At 39.8% G+C, this 18,259-nt stretch overlaps 1 protein-coding gene across 2 annotated transcripts in view; it reads right to left on the reverse strand.

Moving 5' to 3' along the window:
• gabbr1a (gamma-aminobutyric acid (GABA) B receptor, 1a) overlaps positions 1-18,259 on the reverse strand; it is a 125,273-nt gene that overhangs the window by 90,053 nt on the left and 16,961 nt on the right. For both annotated transcript variants that reach the window (XM_084944414.1, XM_084944415.1), the window contains 2 exons: positions 11,296-11,481; positions 6,983-7,000 (listed from right to left, as the gene is read on the reverse strand). In XM_084944414.1, coding sequence (XP_084800540.1) covers positions 6,983-7,000; positions 11,296-11,481 — 204 coding nt within the window. The remainder of the gene's footprint in view (positions 1-6,982; positions 7,001-11,295; positions 11,482-18,259) is intronic.

An 18,259-nucleotide genomic window follows, 5' to 3' on the forward strand; every position in this document is an offset into this window, starting at 1 on the left:
GTTGAAAAGTCAGGAATGATCAGGGGGCTGAAGCATATTGTTGGTTTTCAAAAGATAAATAGAAATAAGCCAGCCATCATTATGTCGTAGCCTCTTAGCTCTTTTAAAATCTGATGATATTAAAAAAGACTCCATGGATTATTATGCCCCTGTTTTTGCTGCCTTTCTTCTAGGGGCGCATATGGTTGTTAAACTGTTGTCAGAGAAACAGTAACAGAAACTAGATGCAGTCCTGTTGCATCTACACACAGAAACACACACACAAGGTTGAGCAGACTCAGACAGGAGCAGGGTATTAACCTTTCTCCCGCTGAGGAGGCAGTAAGTGGGCGGTGATGGCACATGGAGTGGAGACAGAGCAGAGCTAGAAGGAGGTCAGTGTTGAGACAGTGGATGGAAATTTCTATTTGAGGAAACAGTCTTCTCTGTTGCTTAGTTAATTATGTGTTTGTTAAGTCTGTGACATTTGCAAAGTTTTTCACCGGCAACTTATTCTTCCACCTATCATTGCCTGCATAAAGCTAAGAGTTCAGTGTTGTATATCCTGTTTGTGTGGGACTATGAAGAGGATGTGTACGTGCAGCCTTATGGGTCTCTGTCACAGACTCTGTAAAAGAATCTATGGCAGTGATTCCCAATTAGAGGTATAAGTACCCCGGGGGATTACGCAGACAGATTGTCTTAACGAATATATAAAAAGTAAAAACATATTTTAGAGTTTAATTGAAGAATTAAGTGGACCTGAACAGGTTTGTGCAGAAAATTGTTAAGAAGCTCACCAAAGTTGAAGGTATTAGAGAAAAGTAAGGATGTTTCATAACAGTGTGCATAACATTGTTAGCAAAAAGCCTGAATGAACAAATACAGTCGTTCATGAATAAACATATAAGCTAGCTGGCTAAAATTATTAAATGAGTTGGTATTGCTGCTTCTTTTAAGTGTTAAGACTAAAAGTGTAAAGGTCTGAAATTATTAACTGAGGGTCAAATTTTAAATTGTAAACTAAAAGAATCAATGCACATGTATCAGTCTCTCACATCATGGTGGTGTTCCTTTATGCGCAGCCAACCACAGCATTTTAACTGGGTGGAGGGAGCACTCCCATTGGTTTTAATGGGAAGCCTTTTTTCCAATTATAGTGTTATGAGCTGTAAGATTCTAACATGCTAACTGAAGCCTGTAGAGTCTGGCATGCAGCTCGCTCTCTCCATTCCTGGGAAGACTGTGGCATTGTGTTAACACACACTTGAATGCTACAGACCAACAAACTGACAAAACTACCTACTTAGGCTACTTTAGCTCTTAATTCCTTTAGAAGCACTAATGGTGTTCTTTAGCTAAACGTACAAATTAAAATTATAACTTGTTTGCTAAAGTTATGGACGAAGACATGAAATTGTTTAGGATGAAAACAGCCTAATACATAAACTAAGAGTTAACAGTTGAAATGTATTTATTAAAAAGAGTGATTGAAAGTTAAAATAGAAAGAAAAGTGTAAACGTTAGTTAGCAGTAATGGAAACAAATGTAGCAAAAGTAGCATAATGAAAAAGTGTCCACCAGAAACGTAAACGAAGGGCTGAATTAGCAAACCTGTAGTTATAGATAACTAGTTTGCTTATCATAACTGTTAAACTGTTAGTTATATAAGGTACTTTTAAAATGACCCTTTCCAAATTTTAACTCTCACCACCAATATTCATCCGTGGATGTGGTAAAAAATGTTTGATCTTTTTCTTTTGAATTTTCTACTTAACCAACATATTTCCTCAGGAAGCACCGACTTGTCTCATATTAGCATTAAAAAACTGCTGTACAAAAGCATTGAGCCGCCCTTCATTTCTGGCAGAATAGGAACTGTGTGCAGTGATTTATTGAATCCTAAATCTAAGTGTGCTAACATAAATGAAAAAGCAAAAAAAAAAAAAAAGCATTTAAAAAAAAAAAAAGCTTTCTTTCTTTCTTCTCCACAGCCTGAGCTCTGTGAGGCAGCATTCTTGTCATTTCTTTATGTAGTCTTCAGGAAAAGTTCTCCAGGCTTCTTGAAGGACGCTCAAAGCTCTTCTTTGGATGTTTCTGCCTTTTGTTCTGTTCAGGCCACTTCGCTGCTTTCATCGTTTCATCACTTTTGAAAAGATCTCCAACACCCTGGCTGAAATGCAGCCCCGAGCCATGACAGAACCTCCCCCATGGACACTCGCTGGTGCGCCTCTCCCCTGATGTTCTCCTTACACACTGATCACGACTTGAACCAAAAATTTCAAACTGGGATTCATCAGACTCCAGCAGACCAGTTGCCACTGATGTTCAGTCTTTTCTCCCAGTTTCTCATCCTTAAGGCTTCTTGAACGTCTGAGACCGTTTGTGATGAGGCTTCAGTGAACAGTACGTGGATCACCCGAAGGTCCAGATGCATCTCTCAGGTCCTGTGTCAGATCTTTGATGGATTTTTCCTGTTTCTTAAAGACACGACTTTCAGATATTGTTCATTCACTGTCGATGTTTTGTTTTTCTTTAGACCTGCCACTTCTGCTTTAGTCCTCCACTTGTCCAGTTTCCCTCAATTTTTTAACAACACACTACACATTATACTGTGACATGCCAAGTCTTCAGCTAATAGTTCTTCTGGAATCACCTTGTTGGTGCAAAGATACAATTTTATGTCTGTCAAACTGTGTTACCGTTGGTATTTTTCATAGATTCAACAAAAATGGGAACAAATGATGTGTTTTTGTCGTAGGCTGCTGGTAACAAAGTGCCTAAAGATACAATTTAAAATGTGTTCTTTGCTAAAATTTTCTTTTATGTTCACACCACCGGTTTATCCTTCGAGTTAGGTACCTTTCTCTGCTTGGATGCTGCTCACGAGCACCTAAAAGAAACAAAGACTGGCTCTTTGGATGTCATATGTCAAGAAATGAGGGGTGGCTTAAAACCTTTGCACAGCATTGTACCTTTCAAATATGCTCACAGAAATGAACCACTGACAGTTTATGGAGAGGAGGTGTTGATGGAGGAGTCCATCTGACAGGTCTTTGGGAGAACACCAGACAAAAAAAGGTTGAATAACCTGTCTGAAAGCGTGGCCAGTTCCTAATGTGGTGACATAACTGTGCAAGAGGGCGAACCATCCTGCAACAGTTACTAATGTATTCATGATTCTTGCCAGGGGTCAGATCAAGTGGCACTTCTTGTAGATGCGTCGACCCTTTATTTTACCAGGGAAGGCTGACTAAGCACATTAGTTTATTTTCAGAGAACGACCTGCTGTGAACTTGCACAGTTTAAACTCTGTCTTTAAGTAACGCTGTGTGTAGCAGCGGGCCGGCGTGAGCAGAACATCCCTCTAATATTGTATCCCTGTAATATCCTGTCCATTTTCAAAAAGTGAATCTTCAGAGAGGGCATAGAAAAAGTGATTAGCAACAAACTAATAAGAATATAATTTCCATTAAAACTTTGGAATTACAATTAAGAAAAGACACAGGGGGGTTCGTTTAGATGAGCAGAAAATAGTTCCTCACTAATGAGCAAATGAAACCGTCCTCAAAGTCATAAATGAAGGATTTACTCAGAACCTTTCTTCATGTAATTGGCTCGTTGGAAACTGGAGCAGAGCCCGTGAGCTCTGCAATGTGTGCATTTTCTGATATAAGATATGAAAACTATCTTCCTCAACAGCTTCAACTATGATCTTGTTTATCACAGCAGTAAAAAAAAAAAATATTGAGTTGGACAAGCTGTTCAAAGCTGTTCATGCCCTCAAGTCAGATCTTCCAGCTGGTGTGGGGATTTAAACCTTCAGTTAGAACAAGCGCCTGTTGGTGCTTCAGGCCACTGCTGCCCCACATGGAGACACGCCCGAGTGTGGGGGGGTTCCTCAAAGATCTCTTCTGCCCTCTTCTGGTGAAAAAGACACACCGCAGCCTGGTGTCAAACTTAGAGGACTGATGGGAGATCAAAGATGGAAGTCTGTTTATGAAATATATTATGATTTGAGGTCTACTCTTTGAAACACTGCATATTTGTGATGATTTGACATGTATTTAAAAAGTTGATTTTATCTGATGTAAACTGATTTTTGGCAACGTTCCAAAGAGGCTCTGTGTTTCAGTGTCCACTTTTATGTCACGAAACATCTGCACAACTTTACATCTATTCTGTTTGTGCTCATCTTACAGAAGGATTAGAAGGAAAAGATTATTCTATTGAGAATTTTATTTTTAAAGACAATGGAGGATATTTAGGTTCAGGCTAGCAGACATTATGTCACACTGGAAGGATGCACTGCAAACACAAAGGAAGGTGATAAAGTGTGTAGATATAGTTAGATGTTGGGGTAGGCTAAATATGAGAATGGAAGAATGAATCTGTTTGTGTACTAAATGGACTGTATGATGTGTAGGTTTTTAATTTTTTTAGCACTGCTGCATCCACAGACACTCATGCACACCCAGATGGATGCATCAGAGGGTATTTGGGATTCAGTGCCCTGCCCAAGGACACTTCAGCATATGGCTGCAGGAGTCTGGGATCAATAGGATCAAATGGAAGTGCAGAGGTTTATACAGGAGATGTGACTGAAATAAACAGTATTGTTAAAAAAAGTAATTTCAGACTTCAGCTTCTTCATGGCCATGTTGAGTTTTCAAATGCTTAATGAGCTTCATTACAAAGCTAATTATAAAATAGTATATATACTCATTTTAATAACTGAATGATTCCCTGTAATGTTACGTCATCTGCTTCACTATTTACAAACATTTGTGAAAGAATGTGGTTGTTCTAAACAGATCACTGAACGTAAGCATCTTGTAAATGGTCATTCGAACAAATCACCGAACAATCTTCTCTTCTTCTTGTTCCATGATCAGCTGTAAGTAGTATTATAGCACAATGGAAGCATTTAGGATCCGTAGCAGTGTAAGACCACGGTGGTTACACAGCAGGGTCACAGCGTGCTGAGGTGTATAGTGCATAAAAGTTGCCAGCTCTCTGCTGACTCAGTAACTGCAGAGCATTAACATCAGTACAAAGGCTGTGTGTCGGGAGTTTCATGGCCTGGGTTTGCACAGCTGACCTGTGTTGTGTTTGCTATGGTGATCGGGATATAACCTGTTATGTCAGGGTGCTCTATGTCACGGTACTGGGTCGTGTGACCCAGTGTTTGAGTTTTATTGTATTTTGTTATTCATTGGTTTTCTAGTTTCAGTTTAGTTTATCTAATTAATTTCTACAATGCACAGGTTGCTGTTGTTGTCCTTTGTTTGTGGATCCTTTTGTGTCTTCTCCCCTGTTCTAAGTCTCCCTGCTTCATGGGTCTACCTGTCATGTTTTATGTCTCTGTGGTTCTTGTTGTCAAATTCCTGTCGTGTCTGCATCTCATCATGTTTCCTGTTTATTTTGACAGTTTTGTTTCCATGTTCTATGTGCTTAGTTTACACTTCCACTGTGGCATCATTATGTTCATTCTAGTCAGCTGTTTCCTCATACGTCTCCACTTCCCCTGATCTCCTCATTTGTGGAGATCGGTCTTCCTGTGTTCAGTGTCTCGTTGTCTGTGTTACCCTCCCTGTTGTCTGTGTTACCCTCCCTACCCTTTGTCACAGTTTCCCAGTCAAGCCATAGTTGTTATCTTGTCTACTCGTAGTATAAAGTCTCAGTGAGAGTCATAGTTTCCCAGTTTATGTTCAGGTTTTCCCGCAGTTTAGCCTTGTTGTATTTTCTTGAGTTTTCAGCCCTAAATAAAGGCTCGTTTTTTAAGTTCAGTTTTGTCTACTTGCTTCTGTCTGCACATGGGTCCTCTACTCTCTCCACACAGTCTGCCACGGCAGCGCGTGACACTCTAAAAGTGAGATTCCTCCCATACTAGCTTCATTTGGTCCCTGTTAAATCCAAAATGATCTCAATAATAATTCTACACAGTCCTGAATGATCAGGCTCCGTCGTATCTTAAAAACCTCACACTATTATCTGACTTCACTTTCAGGCTGTTGGCTTATTTGTGTTTCACAGAGTTTCCAAAGGTAGAATAGGACGCAGAGCCCATAGCTGTTAGTCTGGATTCAGGAGACAGACATGTTCGGCACTTTTAGGCTTCCAGCTCTCCTTTTCTGATGAAGCTTACAGTTAGGGCGGGATCAGTTTTCTTAGTTGCTGCTGCTTGACTCAGACTTCTCACAGTGCACTGAACAGTCCTTCTCTGCAAAATATGCAGTCATGTGACTTTTGTTTACGGTCTTTTGCAGTTTGTGTTTTGTCTGTTTTGGGGGTTTTCTCTCTCTTTTCTCTCTCTTGACCCCCTGACAAATCGATAGACGGCCCATCATCGAGGCTGGTTCTGCTTAAAATATCTCCCTGTTAAAAGGGAGTTCTTCTTCACCACTGTCTCTAAATGCTGCTCAAGGGTGGGGGTGGGACTGATCATTGGGGCTTTTTCTCAAACACTGCAGTGTCTTTACAGTACAAAGCATCTTGAGGTGACGGTTGTCTGTTGCACTACTGAATAGATTTGATATTTGTCCTTATCATTTACTCTCTTAACAACCACGAGGCTAAAATGTTACACATGCATTTTGAGCAAAGAGTTCTTCTATTGTCAGCTTTTCCATTTGGCAAAAATTCCATAAAAACGGAGTGGACGGGATCCTGGTGACTCTCAGAACTGTTGCCCAGAGCCACTGCAGATGGGGCAGGAGCAACGAGTGCAGAACAAAGTGAAACTAGGCTGCATGAATATGATTTTTAATGGATAATAAGTTGTGTTTATTTTTGGTTAATGCCAACTTTTAGTAAGTAAAATTAATCTTCCTTTGTTAGTGTTAATGATTGATAAAATTGGGAAGGTTATAAAGGTTACAGCAGAAAAAGATTGAGACTCGGTGACCTTAATCTAACCCTGTAACCTTCAACAGGTCATCGCTGAGCTGACCGAGGTTAACAGATTTCAAAATCACAAAATTAGGAAACAATAAGTTCTTACCTGTGTAGTTTCTGTCATCTGTGGCAGGGAAATAGAAAAAGGACAAAAGAAGAATTTATTACAAATATATTCAGATTTTTTTTTTTGCTCCAACAGAGTGAGTGGGTAAAAAAAGTTTTTAACTGAAAGTGTTCAATGTTACTTTGCTCCACTAGGGGGCAGCAATACAACACCGTAGTTATCCTGTGAAAGGGTCTGCAAGAGGTTTATGCTGAGCAGCAATGCCTGGCTGGAAGTCCCTATTATGTAATAGTATGAACAACACATAGCATATAAAACCCAACAGAAAACCTATAAAACCTCATTTAATATAGGCCCAACACAAACAACTGTCTCAATGCACTTTCAGAGTCTATTTGAAGCATTCACACATGTAGGTCAGCATTTCTAAATCTAGACTTTTAGGGATTATACAATAAGGGCCCTACTTTCCAACTGTGCTGATAATTCCTCTTTCATCTCTTTTAATACTACCATTCCCATAGCAACTTTACTCGTTGCCATGCCAACTCCTCTGATAACCAGTTGGCATCTTGTTTCCTTCACTTGTTTGTTTCATCTATGTGTGTGTGTGTGCGTGTGTGTGTTTGTTTCCAAAATCCTCATTTATTTGCACTAATTTGAACAAATCTTTTCCGACAGCGGACACGCCATCTGCTGTAACTGAGAACACTGATGGGCGTCAGTGACATCACTAATACCCACTCAGGCTCTTTATTCCCGACTGTTGTTTCATGTACAGGACGTCATTGGCTTTACCTGCCCGTGCCAACGGTACAGACGACCCTCTGAGGATTTCCACTGTGATTGGCTGCATTATTTATTGCTTAGCAACAGTGCTCCACTGATGGGAGAGCAGGTGTTTGCAATTATCTGTCATCTTTAAAGCCTAATGCTCCTATTTTCGGGAGGCAGACTGAAACCCAAGTGAGCAGTGGTAAAATACTGGGCTACAGCGATTCTGTGGAAGTGACACTCGGGAGAAAATTAAAATATAATACATGCATGCTTGTCCTCACCCCCAGGCCAGAGTATATATCTATATATTAAAAAAAGTTTCCACCTGGCTCACTGAAAATCAGCAGATTTCTTGGTATAATACCTTTAGTATATTTAATTAATCTCCCAGCCATAATTCAGAGGGAATCATTCAGAAGGAATCCTGGCTAAAAGATTCAAAAGGAATCAAAGAATCGCTGCTACAAGTTGAGCCTGGTATCAAAAAGAAACCTTTCAGATGCTCCAACCAGCGCAGCTACCGTTGCCATGTGATTAGATGACCCTTGAAAGTTTACCCAGAATGCTTTTTAAACTTTTCTTCAGTAAATGACCAGAAAATAAATCAACATCCAGGGTACCGGTGCTTGTTTCTGTTCTTCTACATCACAGACGTTAGTTAAACTGGTGCAGTTTGCCTCTCATATATAAGATGCTCATCACTGGTTAGAGAAAAAGCTGTGCTGGCGATAACAAACCCATTTGTGGCTGTAAACTTGATTTGGTTGTGGGTTTTGACAGTTTAAATGTGGCTTTCAGCCCTAAAAGGACTGTGCAGCTATCTGCTGTACGTATGGAGTTATGAGGGATCAAAGATGCTGGAAAAAATAAAGTAGCTAAAAGTACCAGATTTCAACCCACCCCTTTGTACTTTGATCAGGTGGGAGGTGGGAGGCGCTGAATGATGAATAAACTGTCACATCAATTTTCTGGGATCTGGAAAATCCTATTTAACCTTCAAGTGACCAAGTAGAGCCATTTATGACCCCAGCTGTTTATTACTTATGCCACTGTGATATTTTTAATTATGAAAATGTTTCCTGGTCTGATTTTTCAAGGTTTTACTTCCAAGAACACAAATACATTTTTATTGGGATTTTTTTCATTACAGGCTTTAATTTGAATGTTTTGCGGTGAACTACCAGAATTAGAGCACACAGCCAGAACTTGCACCCAAAATGACGACGAAAAGAAGAGCCCAAGCAATTTATTGGTAGGCCAGTATTATTAGCTATCTACCCGTCTAACAGTATCAGCTTTTAAATTGCTCAAGGACTTAAACTTATTGTGACAGAGGGAAACACCCTTCTTCCATTCCATGACCGCTGATGTTGCATAGTTTGTCCACCAGAGGGCACTCTGCAAATTCCCTGTTGTGTTTTTAGTCACCCAAAGCATAAATGGGTGAATAAATAATTGAACATAATTTCTTTATGTTTTGCATGTCTGAAAGATGAAAAAAATATAAGTGATTATATTGAAATATGTGATTTTTAAATCAGCCTTAAAATTCCTATCAGGAATGAACAGAGCTCCGCAGATATGATTGGAAACTGCAATTTGCATTACACCATTTTAGAATATGCATCATAGATAAAGGGAACAGTAGTGTAAGGCAAACACATAGTGCCATTAAATAGTATTCATGTTTACATTATTATTTGTTGCTGGATTATTGTGTATTATCACAATTATTGAGCTAATTGCTTATATTTTTAAAGGTAAAATTTGAATGTCTCAATTCAATATTTTACATAGTTGCACTGATTTGCAGAAACATCTAACAGACAAACTGTAGTAAAAGAAACACCTAAATCCATAACAGCTGTTCGACAGCCACTCAGAGACACCTGATGTTTCTCGGGGGGTCTGCCTCCGTCTCACTGAGCGTGCCCAGTTTTTTGCTTATTAGGAAGAAAAACTTTGGTTTGGGGGTATAAGAGTTGCTGAATCTAGTGACAAAGTTTTGCAACATGAGGTTTACTGAGACATGATTATTACTGCGGTGAGCAAGAAGGATGCCTGGCAGACAAGTAAAGATGATAAGCATTCTAAGTATTTCAACATTTTAAAAAAGCCTGTAATTACCTTGAACAAAGAACCTCGGTGGAAGAGCTCGTGTCAGATTTTAATACTGTGACATAATCTGACAAAATCACAGCTTACACTGTGCTGTGATTTCAGCTGTATTTACATGTAAAATGATCACTGACAGGGAAAATTAGAAGCTACAGACAGTCTCTTACTTTGCACAGCAGCAGCTCCCACATAGAGGCTGTGCATGAGAACAGAGAGGGAGAGCAGCGGGAGAGCAATGGCTGCGAGAGCTGTGCTGCAGAGGAGTGCTGCAGATTCTTCACTACGTGCCTTTGAGAAGGAGAAAAACTTCCTAAAGGGGGATGAAAAGTTGCTCATTCTAGATAACAAAGTTGCTGATTAGCAAAAAATGAGATAAACTGAAGCATGATGAACACTACTCAAAGTACAAAATGTCACATGACCAAGCTGAGATTAAACATCCAGCTCGAATCTTACAGAAACAAATATTCAAGTGCATGCCTAATATTCTGTATAGTTTGTTTCTGTTAGCCTGAAAGCATCAAGTCAGAATCCAGAAATGGATCAGTGCTGTTTTTGCCTGTAGTGTCTCAATATAAAGGTTTTCAAATTAGTATAAAAAGAATTTAATCTGCTCTTTAGCGAAGCTGGAACCAGAGACTGGTTGCCAGTTCATTAAAAAGTCCTAAATAAGGCCGTAAGTATTTTATATTTCATGTTTGATTGATTCCTGTAACCAGCTATGAGCATTAATGTCATGGATTATATTTTATTAAATTGCATAAATTTAATGCCTGGAACAGAAAGAAGCATCGGTGTCCTGGATGTTTGATTCATTTACTGGAGAAAACTTTAAAAAGTCAATTTTGTGCAAACTTCCCAGGTCTATATGACCATGTGTGCGACAGGTGACAGCCTATCAAAAGCCTCCTTTGCGCCTACATTGTTACCAGCCTCATCCTCTAGCTGTGGTTCGCTCCATGTTTGGCACTCGTTTGGTTTTCCAGGGAATGACCCAGTTATCATTCTTTATTAAAGCCTGAATATTATTCACATAATTAGTTGTTTAGACCTAATTTTATTCCTCCCGAGGTCTTAAAATACATCAGTGTTCTTTTATTGGTGCAGAAACCACGTATTAATTTGCCATCAAAGCAGCTGCTGTTTTAATTTTCTATTTATTAACCAATTTGTTGTTTTAGGTGTAAAATATCAATAAAGGCTCAATATTTTTCCTCACCGAGTAAATTATAGCCTCCAGTTGTTACTATGATTCATCACCATCATTTGCAACTCCAGTCATGGCTCCAGTCATAGTTTCAGTGTCATTAATTACGCTCTTTGCTGTCAGTCGGCTCGCTTCGCCCGCTGAATCTCTCGTGTAACAGAAAATGCCATCCCACTATATGACATAATTATCTTAATTCTGCTAGAAGGCACAGTATAATGGAAAACCTGATATATTCTGAGACACTCACACAGGCAGGTGGGTTTAGGCGCGTCCCACTTGCCCAGCTTAGTGCAATGGCTGATGTTTCTGCCCTCCAGGATGAAGCCGGCGTGGCAGCTGTAATGGAGCACGGTTCCTTCCACGGGGGGCCCGGGAGGCTTCGCCGTCACCCTGCCGTTCTCCAGAGACGTCCACACCCGCGGGCACAGCAGCACTGGAAACAAGAAGAGGGAGTTATGGAAAGGTAAATCCATAAATACACAAAGGAGTTGCACAAATGTTGCTCAAAGGGAGATGAATTCATTGTCTGCACGACCGGGTGCCTCCAAGTCCAGTATTAACCCTCAGCTCCATTTCTCTGTCTAACTCCCGGGGAAACGCTCGGCCTTCTAAGCTGATTTACGCTCCGCTTTGTTCACTGCTCAGTTCCTCTCCTTGTTTAATGGGGTTGCTGTTCAGTACTGAGGTTTATCAGTAAAAAGCCTGAAAACAGGATTTAAAAAAGCAGGAAGAGTGAAAAACAGTAGTAATGCTGTGAGTCATGAAACCAAATTGATGGGCTGAAAGAGGATAATTATGGTTTATTTAAACCTGGTGGATCCGCCATGGGAAGCAAAGAAATCAGTGAATTTCCACCTCAGAATCACGTGATCTGTTTGGTCAATTACTTTCATACATATATAACGAAGCTTTCCTTCATGCTATGAATATTTCTGCCTCTTTCAGATTATAGAGGTGGGTTGAAATTTGGCTCTTCTAAATGTTTTTTTGGGGGGGGTTGTGCTAATTTTAAGCCTTCATAAATTAATAAATTCAAGAGACAGTCACATTAAATTATTGGGGCATGAAATCACAATAATGGGATTTCTAACAGTTTTTAAAACATCGCTGCAAGAATTTAACGTCTATGGCACAGATGAACAGAAACAAGCTTTGGTACCTGTTCGCATTGTTTGAGCACTGTTTTTAAAATAATTCACTGTTTGGCCTGATGGTTGATTAAAATGTAGTTCATTTATATTTTTGTTTATTTACTGTAAATACTGACGGTGATTATAATGTGTTACCAAGCTTGAAAGCCATCTCCACTCAGGATAACGTTCACATAAAAAAACATTAACTGCTTCATTCGAGTCAATTAAAGGAGCAAAAAGAGCGCGTTGCTCATTAAAACACGACCTTCATTCAGTAAAGAGTCTCCCTGATGCTGCTATGATTAAAATAGATGGAGGCTTGTTGTGCTTCATTTCTGTGGCATCAAATTTGGTAGCTGCAGTTGAGAATTTTTAGATCGGGTTCAATAACATCGGTGTCACTGACTCACAGCTATAAAGCTGTTAGTCACTCTCGTATTTACAGTTTTGATTAGGCACAAGTAAAAGAAAAGCCAGTTTTCCTTCGACTTTTCACATATCTGGTAATCAACACATGTTGACAAGTCAAGATAGGGCGTTGTTGTATTTCTCAAATCTCCCTGTGTATGTCTCCAATCAGGATTTTGCTCGGTACACCACTGTAGTGGATTTAAATCAAACGTGCCGACTTTCAGCCTTAAGTCAAGTTGTTTTATAAAACCTTTTCATTTACTGTTTAGAGACACAGCCCTCTTTATACAAAGTCGCCCATTTTCAGAAGTAATTGGATAATTATTATTATTATAATTGCAGAGGCAGAATTATAAAGATGCTGCCAGTGGCACCTGTGCTATGAATTTGGATATCCTATGCTAGGTTATCACACTGACTTGATTTTCAGAAAACTTGACCTCTGACCTAGAGGTCGAGGTCACTGAGATTCAAACTTGTTCGAGGTTTTTAGTTGCTGCACCTACAGTGTCAATTTGAAAGGAGTAAAACCTGTGATATTTATATATTTTTAATCAGTAGTTTCACCAGTCTGTAAATGTTAGCTAACTTAAGCCTAATATTAAGAACCAGCCTTGAGGAGTGGCTCTACAGTGTAGTGGTTTATAGATGTGCCTAACAAGCAGAAGGTTCCCAGTTCATCCCCGTGAGGAGAAACAAATCCAACATTGAGGGTTGCGTCAGGAAGAGTATCAGGCATTGCAAAAATCTGCTAAATCAAACATGTGGCGCTGCGTGCTGTGAATGAGCCGGTAATATTGGTGAGAGTACACACATTTAACATCTGCCTAATTTACACAGCTGTGAACCTTTCAATTCTTACTAATAACAACATATCAAACAATTATTGCTTCATCTTACTAAACAAAGCAGCAACTGACTGAAACATGCCTCAGTGTTAGTGCCACCGATATTGATTTATTAGAAATACTTTAAAGAAAAAGAGTTTTCACACAACTCTGCTGTCCTGAGGCCCCGCCCCAGTATTTCAGTCAGCTCAGGTCGGGACTATGAGTGAACCATTGCAGACACTCTGTTGTAGATTTGCTGCTGTGCTCGAGATCATCTTGAGATCATTGTCGTCTGTACAGCTTTAACTATACAGATGACCTCACCTTTGAAACAGAGGAATTCATGGTTAAACCAATAACTGTAAGGTGCCCGGGTCCTCTGGCTGCAAAATAAACCCAAATCATCACTCCACCAACACCGTGCTGACAGCTGGTGTGAGGCAAACTTAAGTCACGCTGGTTCTTTTTACAGAAAAGTTTTGGGGGGTTTTTCTGGAACCTTCATAAACAAACCATACTTGTTGAGTCTATTTCCAGTTGTACTGTCTTGAGCTAACTGAGGCCTGTAGAGTCTGAGGTGAAGCTCTTGGACTTTTTCTGGTTTCTCTGATGATTGCACTGTCTGATCTTGAGGGGAATTTGCTGGGAAGATTTTGGCACTGTGTTAACACAGACACACGTGAGCGCTCCAGTCCTGCAAACTGTCTAAAGCTCTGCTTTTACTGAGGTGCTCACATTTACATCTTAATCCTCTGAGTTCCAGTAGAAACAGTATGGGTGTGCTTGGGGTTTCTGCAGGACTGCAGAATCCTTTATTAGCCATGTCAATCTGCACTTCAAACTGTTAACAGGAAACAGGAAATCAGCCTGTTCCAACTTTCTTTTTTAAACAATAGAAGGCCCCAGCCTGGCAAACTGCCAATTGTAAAATAATCTGCCACATCAGCCAAATTCATGGATAGCTCAGCACTCCAAGTGTCATGTTTAATTATCCAATCTTTGACCCTTCACTTACTTTATGTTAGTCAGTCGGGCCTTCTGTAAAAAATGTTAAGCACCCTTTAATTACAGGAAAGTGAGCTGAATTAAACATGTCTCAGAGGAAAGTACTTAACCACCGTTTTAATCCAAATCTTATTTTTTGCTCCCAAAAATCGTGATCTTACTGACGGAAACCCCTTAAAAAGGAAAATTTGTGTAAAACATAGTCTGTTAGTAGGAGTTACAAAAGTAAAATGCATTTGGTTTGTATCAAAGAAATTAAGGCAGACTTTGTTGGAGATTTTCTTGCATGTAAAATATTCTGGGGGCACATCAGAGAGGTCTTGGTCTTCCAGGAAAATCACCAATGATATAAATCTGTTTGACCATTTGTAAGATTTTTAAATGGGGTTTCATTCACATAAGTATAAAATACTTGTTTTTGTTTTTCATGGTTATGTATATTATTTCTTCCCAGAAATAAGAGGAAAATGACTGCTGCTAAATAAGGTAAAACGCTGCTTTAACTACATGCAGACCAATCATGCTTCACTCCCCAAGCTCGCTTCTCTGAGCCAGAAAAATCCCTCCTCACAGCTGGCCACAGGCATGCCTCTAGTTAGCTTTAATCATGCCCAACGTGGTCTGGGGATAGCGTCACTCTCTCTGGAAACAAGGCTAGTCATGATGCCGCATATTTCATTAATTGTAATGAAAAGTGACTCCACTGCAGAGTCTGTCATCATGTAGTAGCCCTGTGATGTTCACGGCGGCTGATCTAAACGAGAAGAAAGGAACGCAATCAGACGGCAGCCTCGGTGACAGAGGCAACGGGTTAAAAAAAGTCTCTTTTTTCAAGGTTTTTCATCTCTTCTAGTTACGGCTGCTGCAGAAAGAAAACGAACGACCTTCCCTACAGTCCACACATGAATAGATTCCTTCATCTGAGCAAGCACTGCAGTAGGTAAAAGTGGAATATAAATGAGCAAAAAGCTGAAAATGTGTCTGAGGTTTAAATTAATTCATCCTGTGAGATTATTTCTTTCCCTTGTTTGCATATTTTCAGGCACTAGTTTCTAGTACATCCGGCAGTGTTCCCACACACGTCTCAGAAACAAAACGGGCACAAAGTAGTGACGGAGTCGTTAGAAAGTTGGAAAATGGAAAGTTTTGCGTTAGTTACCAGGAAAAATAAAACAGGAATAGCTTTTTTCTTTTTTGTCTGATCTGGAAATGGCCGGGCTCTTCAGTGTTTTTCTGTTAAGCTGCCGAGTTTGTCGAATCTTCCTTCCAGCATGCGAGTACAAAATAAAACTCCAATCTGCACATTGCAGCTTGTGCTCTTACGTAAGCCAGAGAAAACAAAAAATCCTGCTTCTGAGAGTGTACTCCTGGGAAGATTTCCACTGGTGTTAAATGTGAACTGGAAGAACAAAAACGGGAGGTTTAAACTGGGATTTGACTGGATTTCTGCCCTTATTTCAAAATTTGCAAGAGCCAATAAAACTTTGGTTTGTAGAGAAATAAATTTTATAGTGCAAATTTATTCATTAAACATCATCTAAATGTCTCTGAAGACACAGACGGCCTCAGTGGAGACAGTACAGATCATTTCATATTTACATTTATTTACATGTATTTATTTTATAGGCCTTCACTTATTTTCCAAGCAGCGAGCAGAGGGAAAAGGCTTCATCTCCCTGTAGAATAAACATATTCTCATCTCAGTGTCCCGTTTTTTTTCTCACTGCCTGTGCTTTGACACACTGGCCACGTGTGTCCGAAATGGGGTCATTAAAGTCCAGTTTAAAAGTCACAGGTTTACCTGATAGGAGGTCGTGGTTGTGGTTAAATAGTCAGTTATGATCAGGAGGGTTCCTAGCTGAGTCATGTGATCTGTAAGTATCTATGTGGTGACCATAAAAAGAGCTAATCTTATTCTCTAAATACTAAGGAAAGTTGCATTAATGCTTCTTTCATTTCTCCCTTTAGCACATGCACTGGGCCGTCTTTATGAAATGAGATCAGATTTCAAAGTGACAAACTAAAAGCCCGTTCACGGAGAAACAACAAGGCTGAGAAGCATCACAGATCATATCGTTTAAATTATGTCTGCTTCCATCTTACACCATAACTTGCAAATATGCTGATGTGCTTTGAACAAACTGTTTAATTAATAGCCAAAATGGAAATAACAGTAATGTAGGCGAGTCTGCTGGTTATGGCCCGTTTACCACGTGCAGCACTTTGTAACAGGTTTAGAAAAATGCTCCATAAATAAAATATAATTAGCCAAATTAAAATGATCAAAGTGAAGTGGAGGTTGTATTGCAGCTCTGTTTGCAAAGCTTACGTCCTCATTCTGAGCATTGTTGTATTGCCAGCTTTTAGGATTATGGTTAATTAATTTGACTTCAAAGATGCTAAAAGCTTTCGTAAAGGAACTGTTAAGATGGATCGTCTTCAGCAGGAAGAGGAAAAAACGAGTGGACCAGAGGGTGGGGAGCATTTTCTATTACAGCCACTTCATTTCAACTCACTGTGATGATTAGTGAGCTTTTTTTTCACATCAGTAATAGTGTCTGCAGTGATGTGGACGCTGTGCAGGTCAGTTTGTGGGTAAAATGTAAAGAAAACCAGAACGCAGTGATTTTCAGATCTCATAAACCAAACGTCACAGTAGAACACAGAAACATATCAAACCTTTTAACTGAGAAACTATATTATAAAATATTAACTCAATTCAAATTTGATATGTGCGACACGAGTGCAAGGGACGAGGCCAGAAATCAGTATTGGATGCCTGAGCCATCCTCAGCCAAAGCTCATTTAAAATGGACTGAGGCAAAGTGGAAAAGTGTTCTGTGGTCAGACGAACTGAAAATTGAAATTCTTTTTGGGAAACATGGACACCACATCCTCCAGACTAAAGACGAGGGGGGGGGGGCTTGTTATAAGCACTCAAGCCTCCGTCTCTCATGGTATGGAGGTGGATTAGTGTCTGTGGAGCTGGCACATCTGGAAAGGCTCTATCGATGCTGAAAGGTACATGCAGGTTTTAGAGCAACGTGTTTTTTTAAAGACCTTGTGTATTTCAGCAAAACATTGTTAAATCGTGCAGAATCGGGGTGCTGAACTGGCCTGCCTGCTGTGTTTTTGGTTTCATGATGCATCATTAAAAGAAGACCCAGAACTGTTAAGCAGCTAAAATTCTTCAATCAGACAAGAATGGGACAGCATTCCTCTCCCAAAGGTCCCACAGCTGGTCTCCACAGTTCCCAGATGGACTTTAGTTAAAAGATGAGGGCGTGCTACACAGTAGGAAACACGACCCCGTCCCAGCTTTTTTGTGATGTGTCGCTGCCATCAAATTCAAATTTACTGATTTTATTTTCTTAGAATTTTCCCTGCTTAAACATTCAATATGTTCTATTGCTAATCAGTTATGGGTTAATTAGATTTGCAAATGATTGTATTCAGGTTTTTTTTCTCTTCCCGGTGTAGAAGTCTGTGGGAAAATGGCCTTTGCCTTCTTTCTTACTGAATACAGCATGATGTTACTGTTGCAAATGATGGTCCTTATTAGAGTGAGAATTGGAAATAAACCAGAGCGCGCCATTGACAAGCAATTTGTCAATCACAAGTCATCAGTGTGTGTGTTGTCCGAGGGTTTCACAGTCACGCCTCATTTATGACGTCTGCTTCCAAAAAGATGCCAGTTTGAGACTTCAGAGTGGGACGTCACTGACACCATCCTTTATATACAGACTGTGGTGAAAAAACATTGGGTATGGAAGGTGAGGTTTTTGTAGTTCATCTTCTTAGATGTTGTAGTTTTAATGCAACAGACTCATAT

The sequence above is a fragment of the Perissodus microlepis genome, chromosome 11 (assembly GCF_051167445.1).
Source record: "Perissodus microlepis isolate ML-2025 ecotype Zambia chromosome 11, ASM5116744v1, whole genome shotgun sequence".
Lineage (NCBI taxonomy): Eukaryota > Metazoa > Chordata > Actinopteri > Cichliformes > Cichlidae > Perissodus > Perissodus microlepis.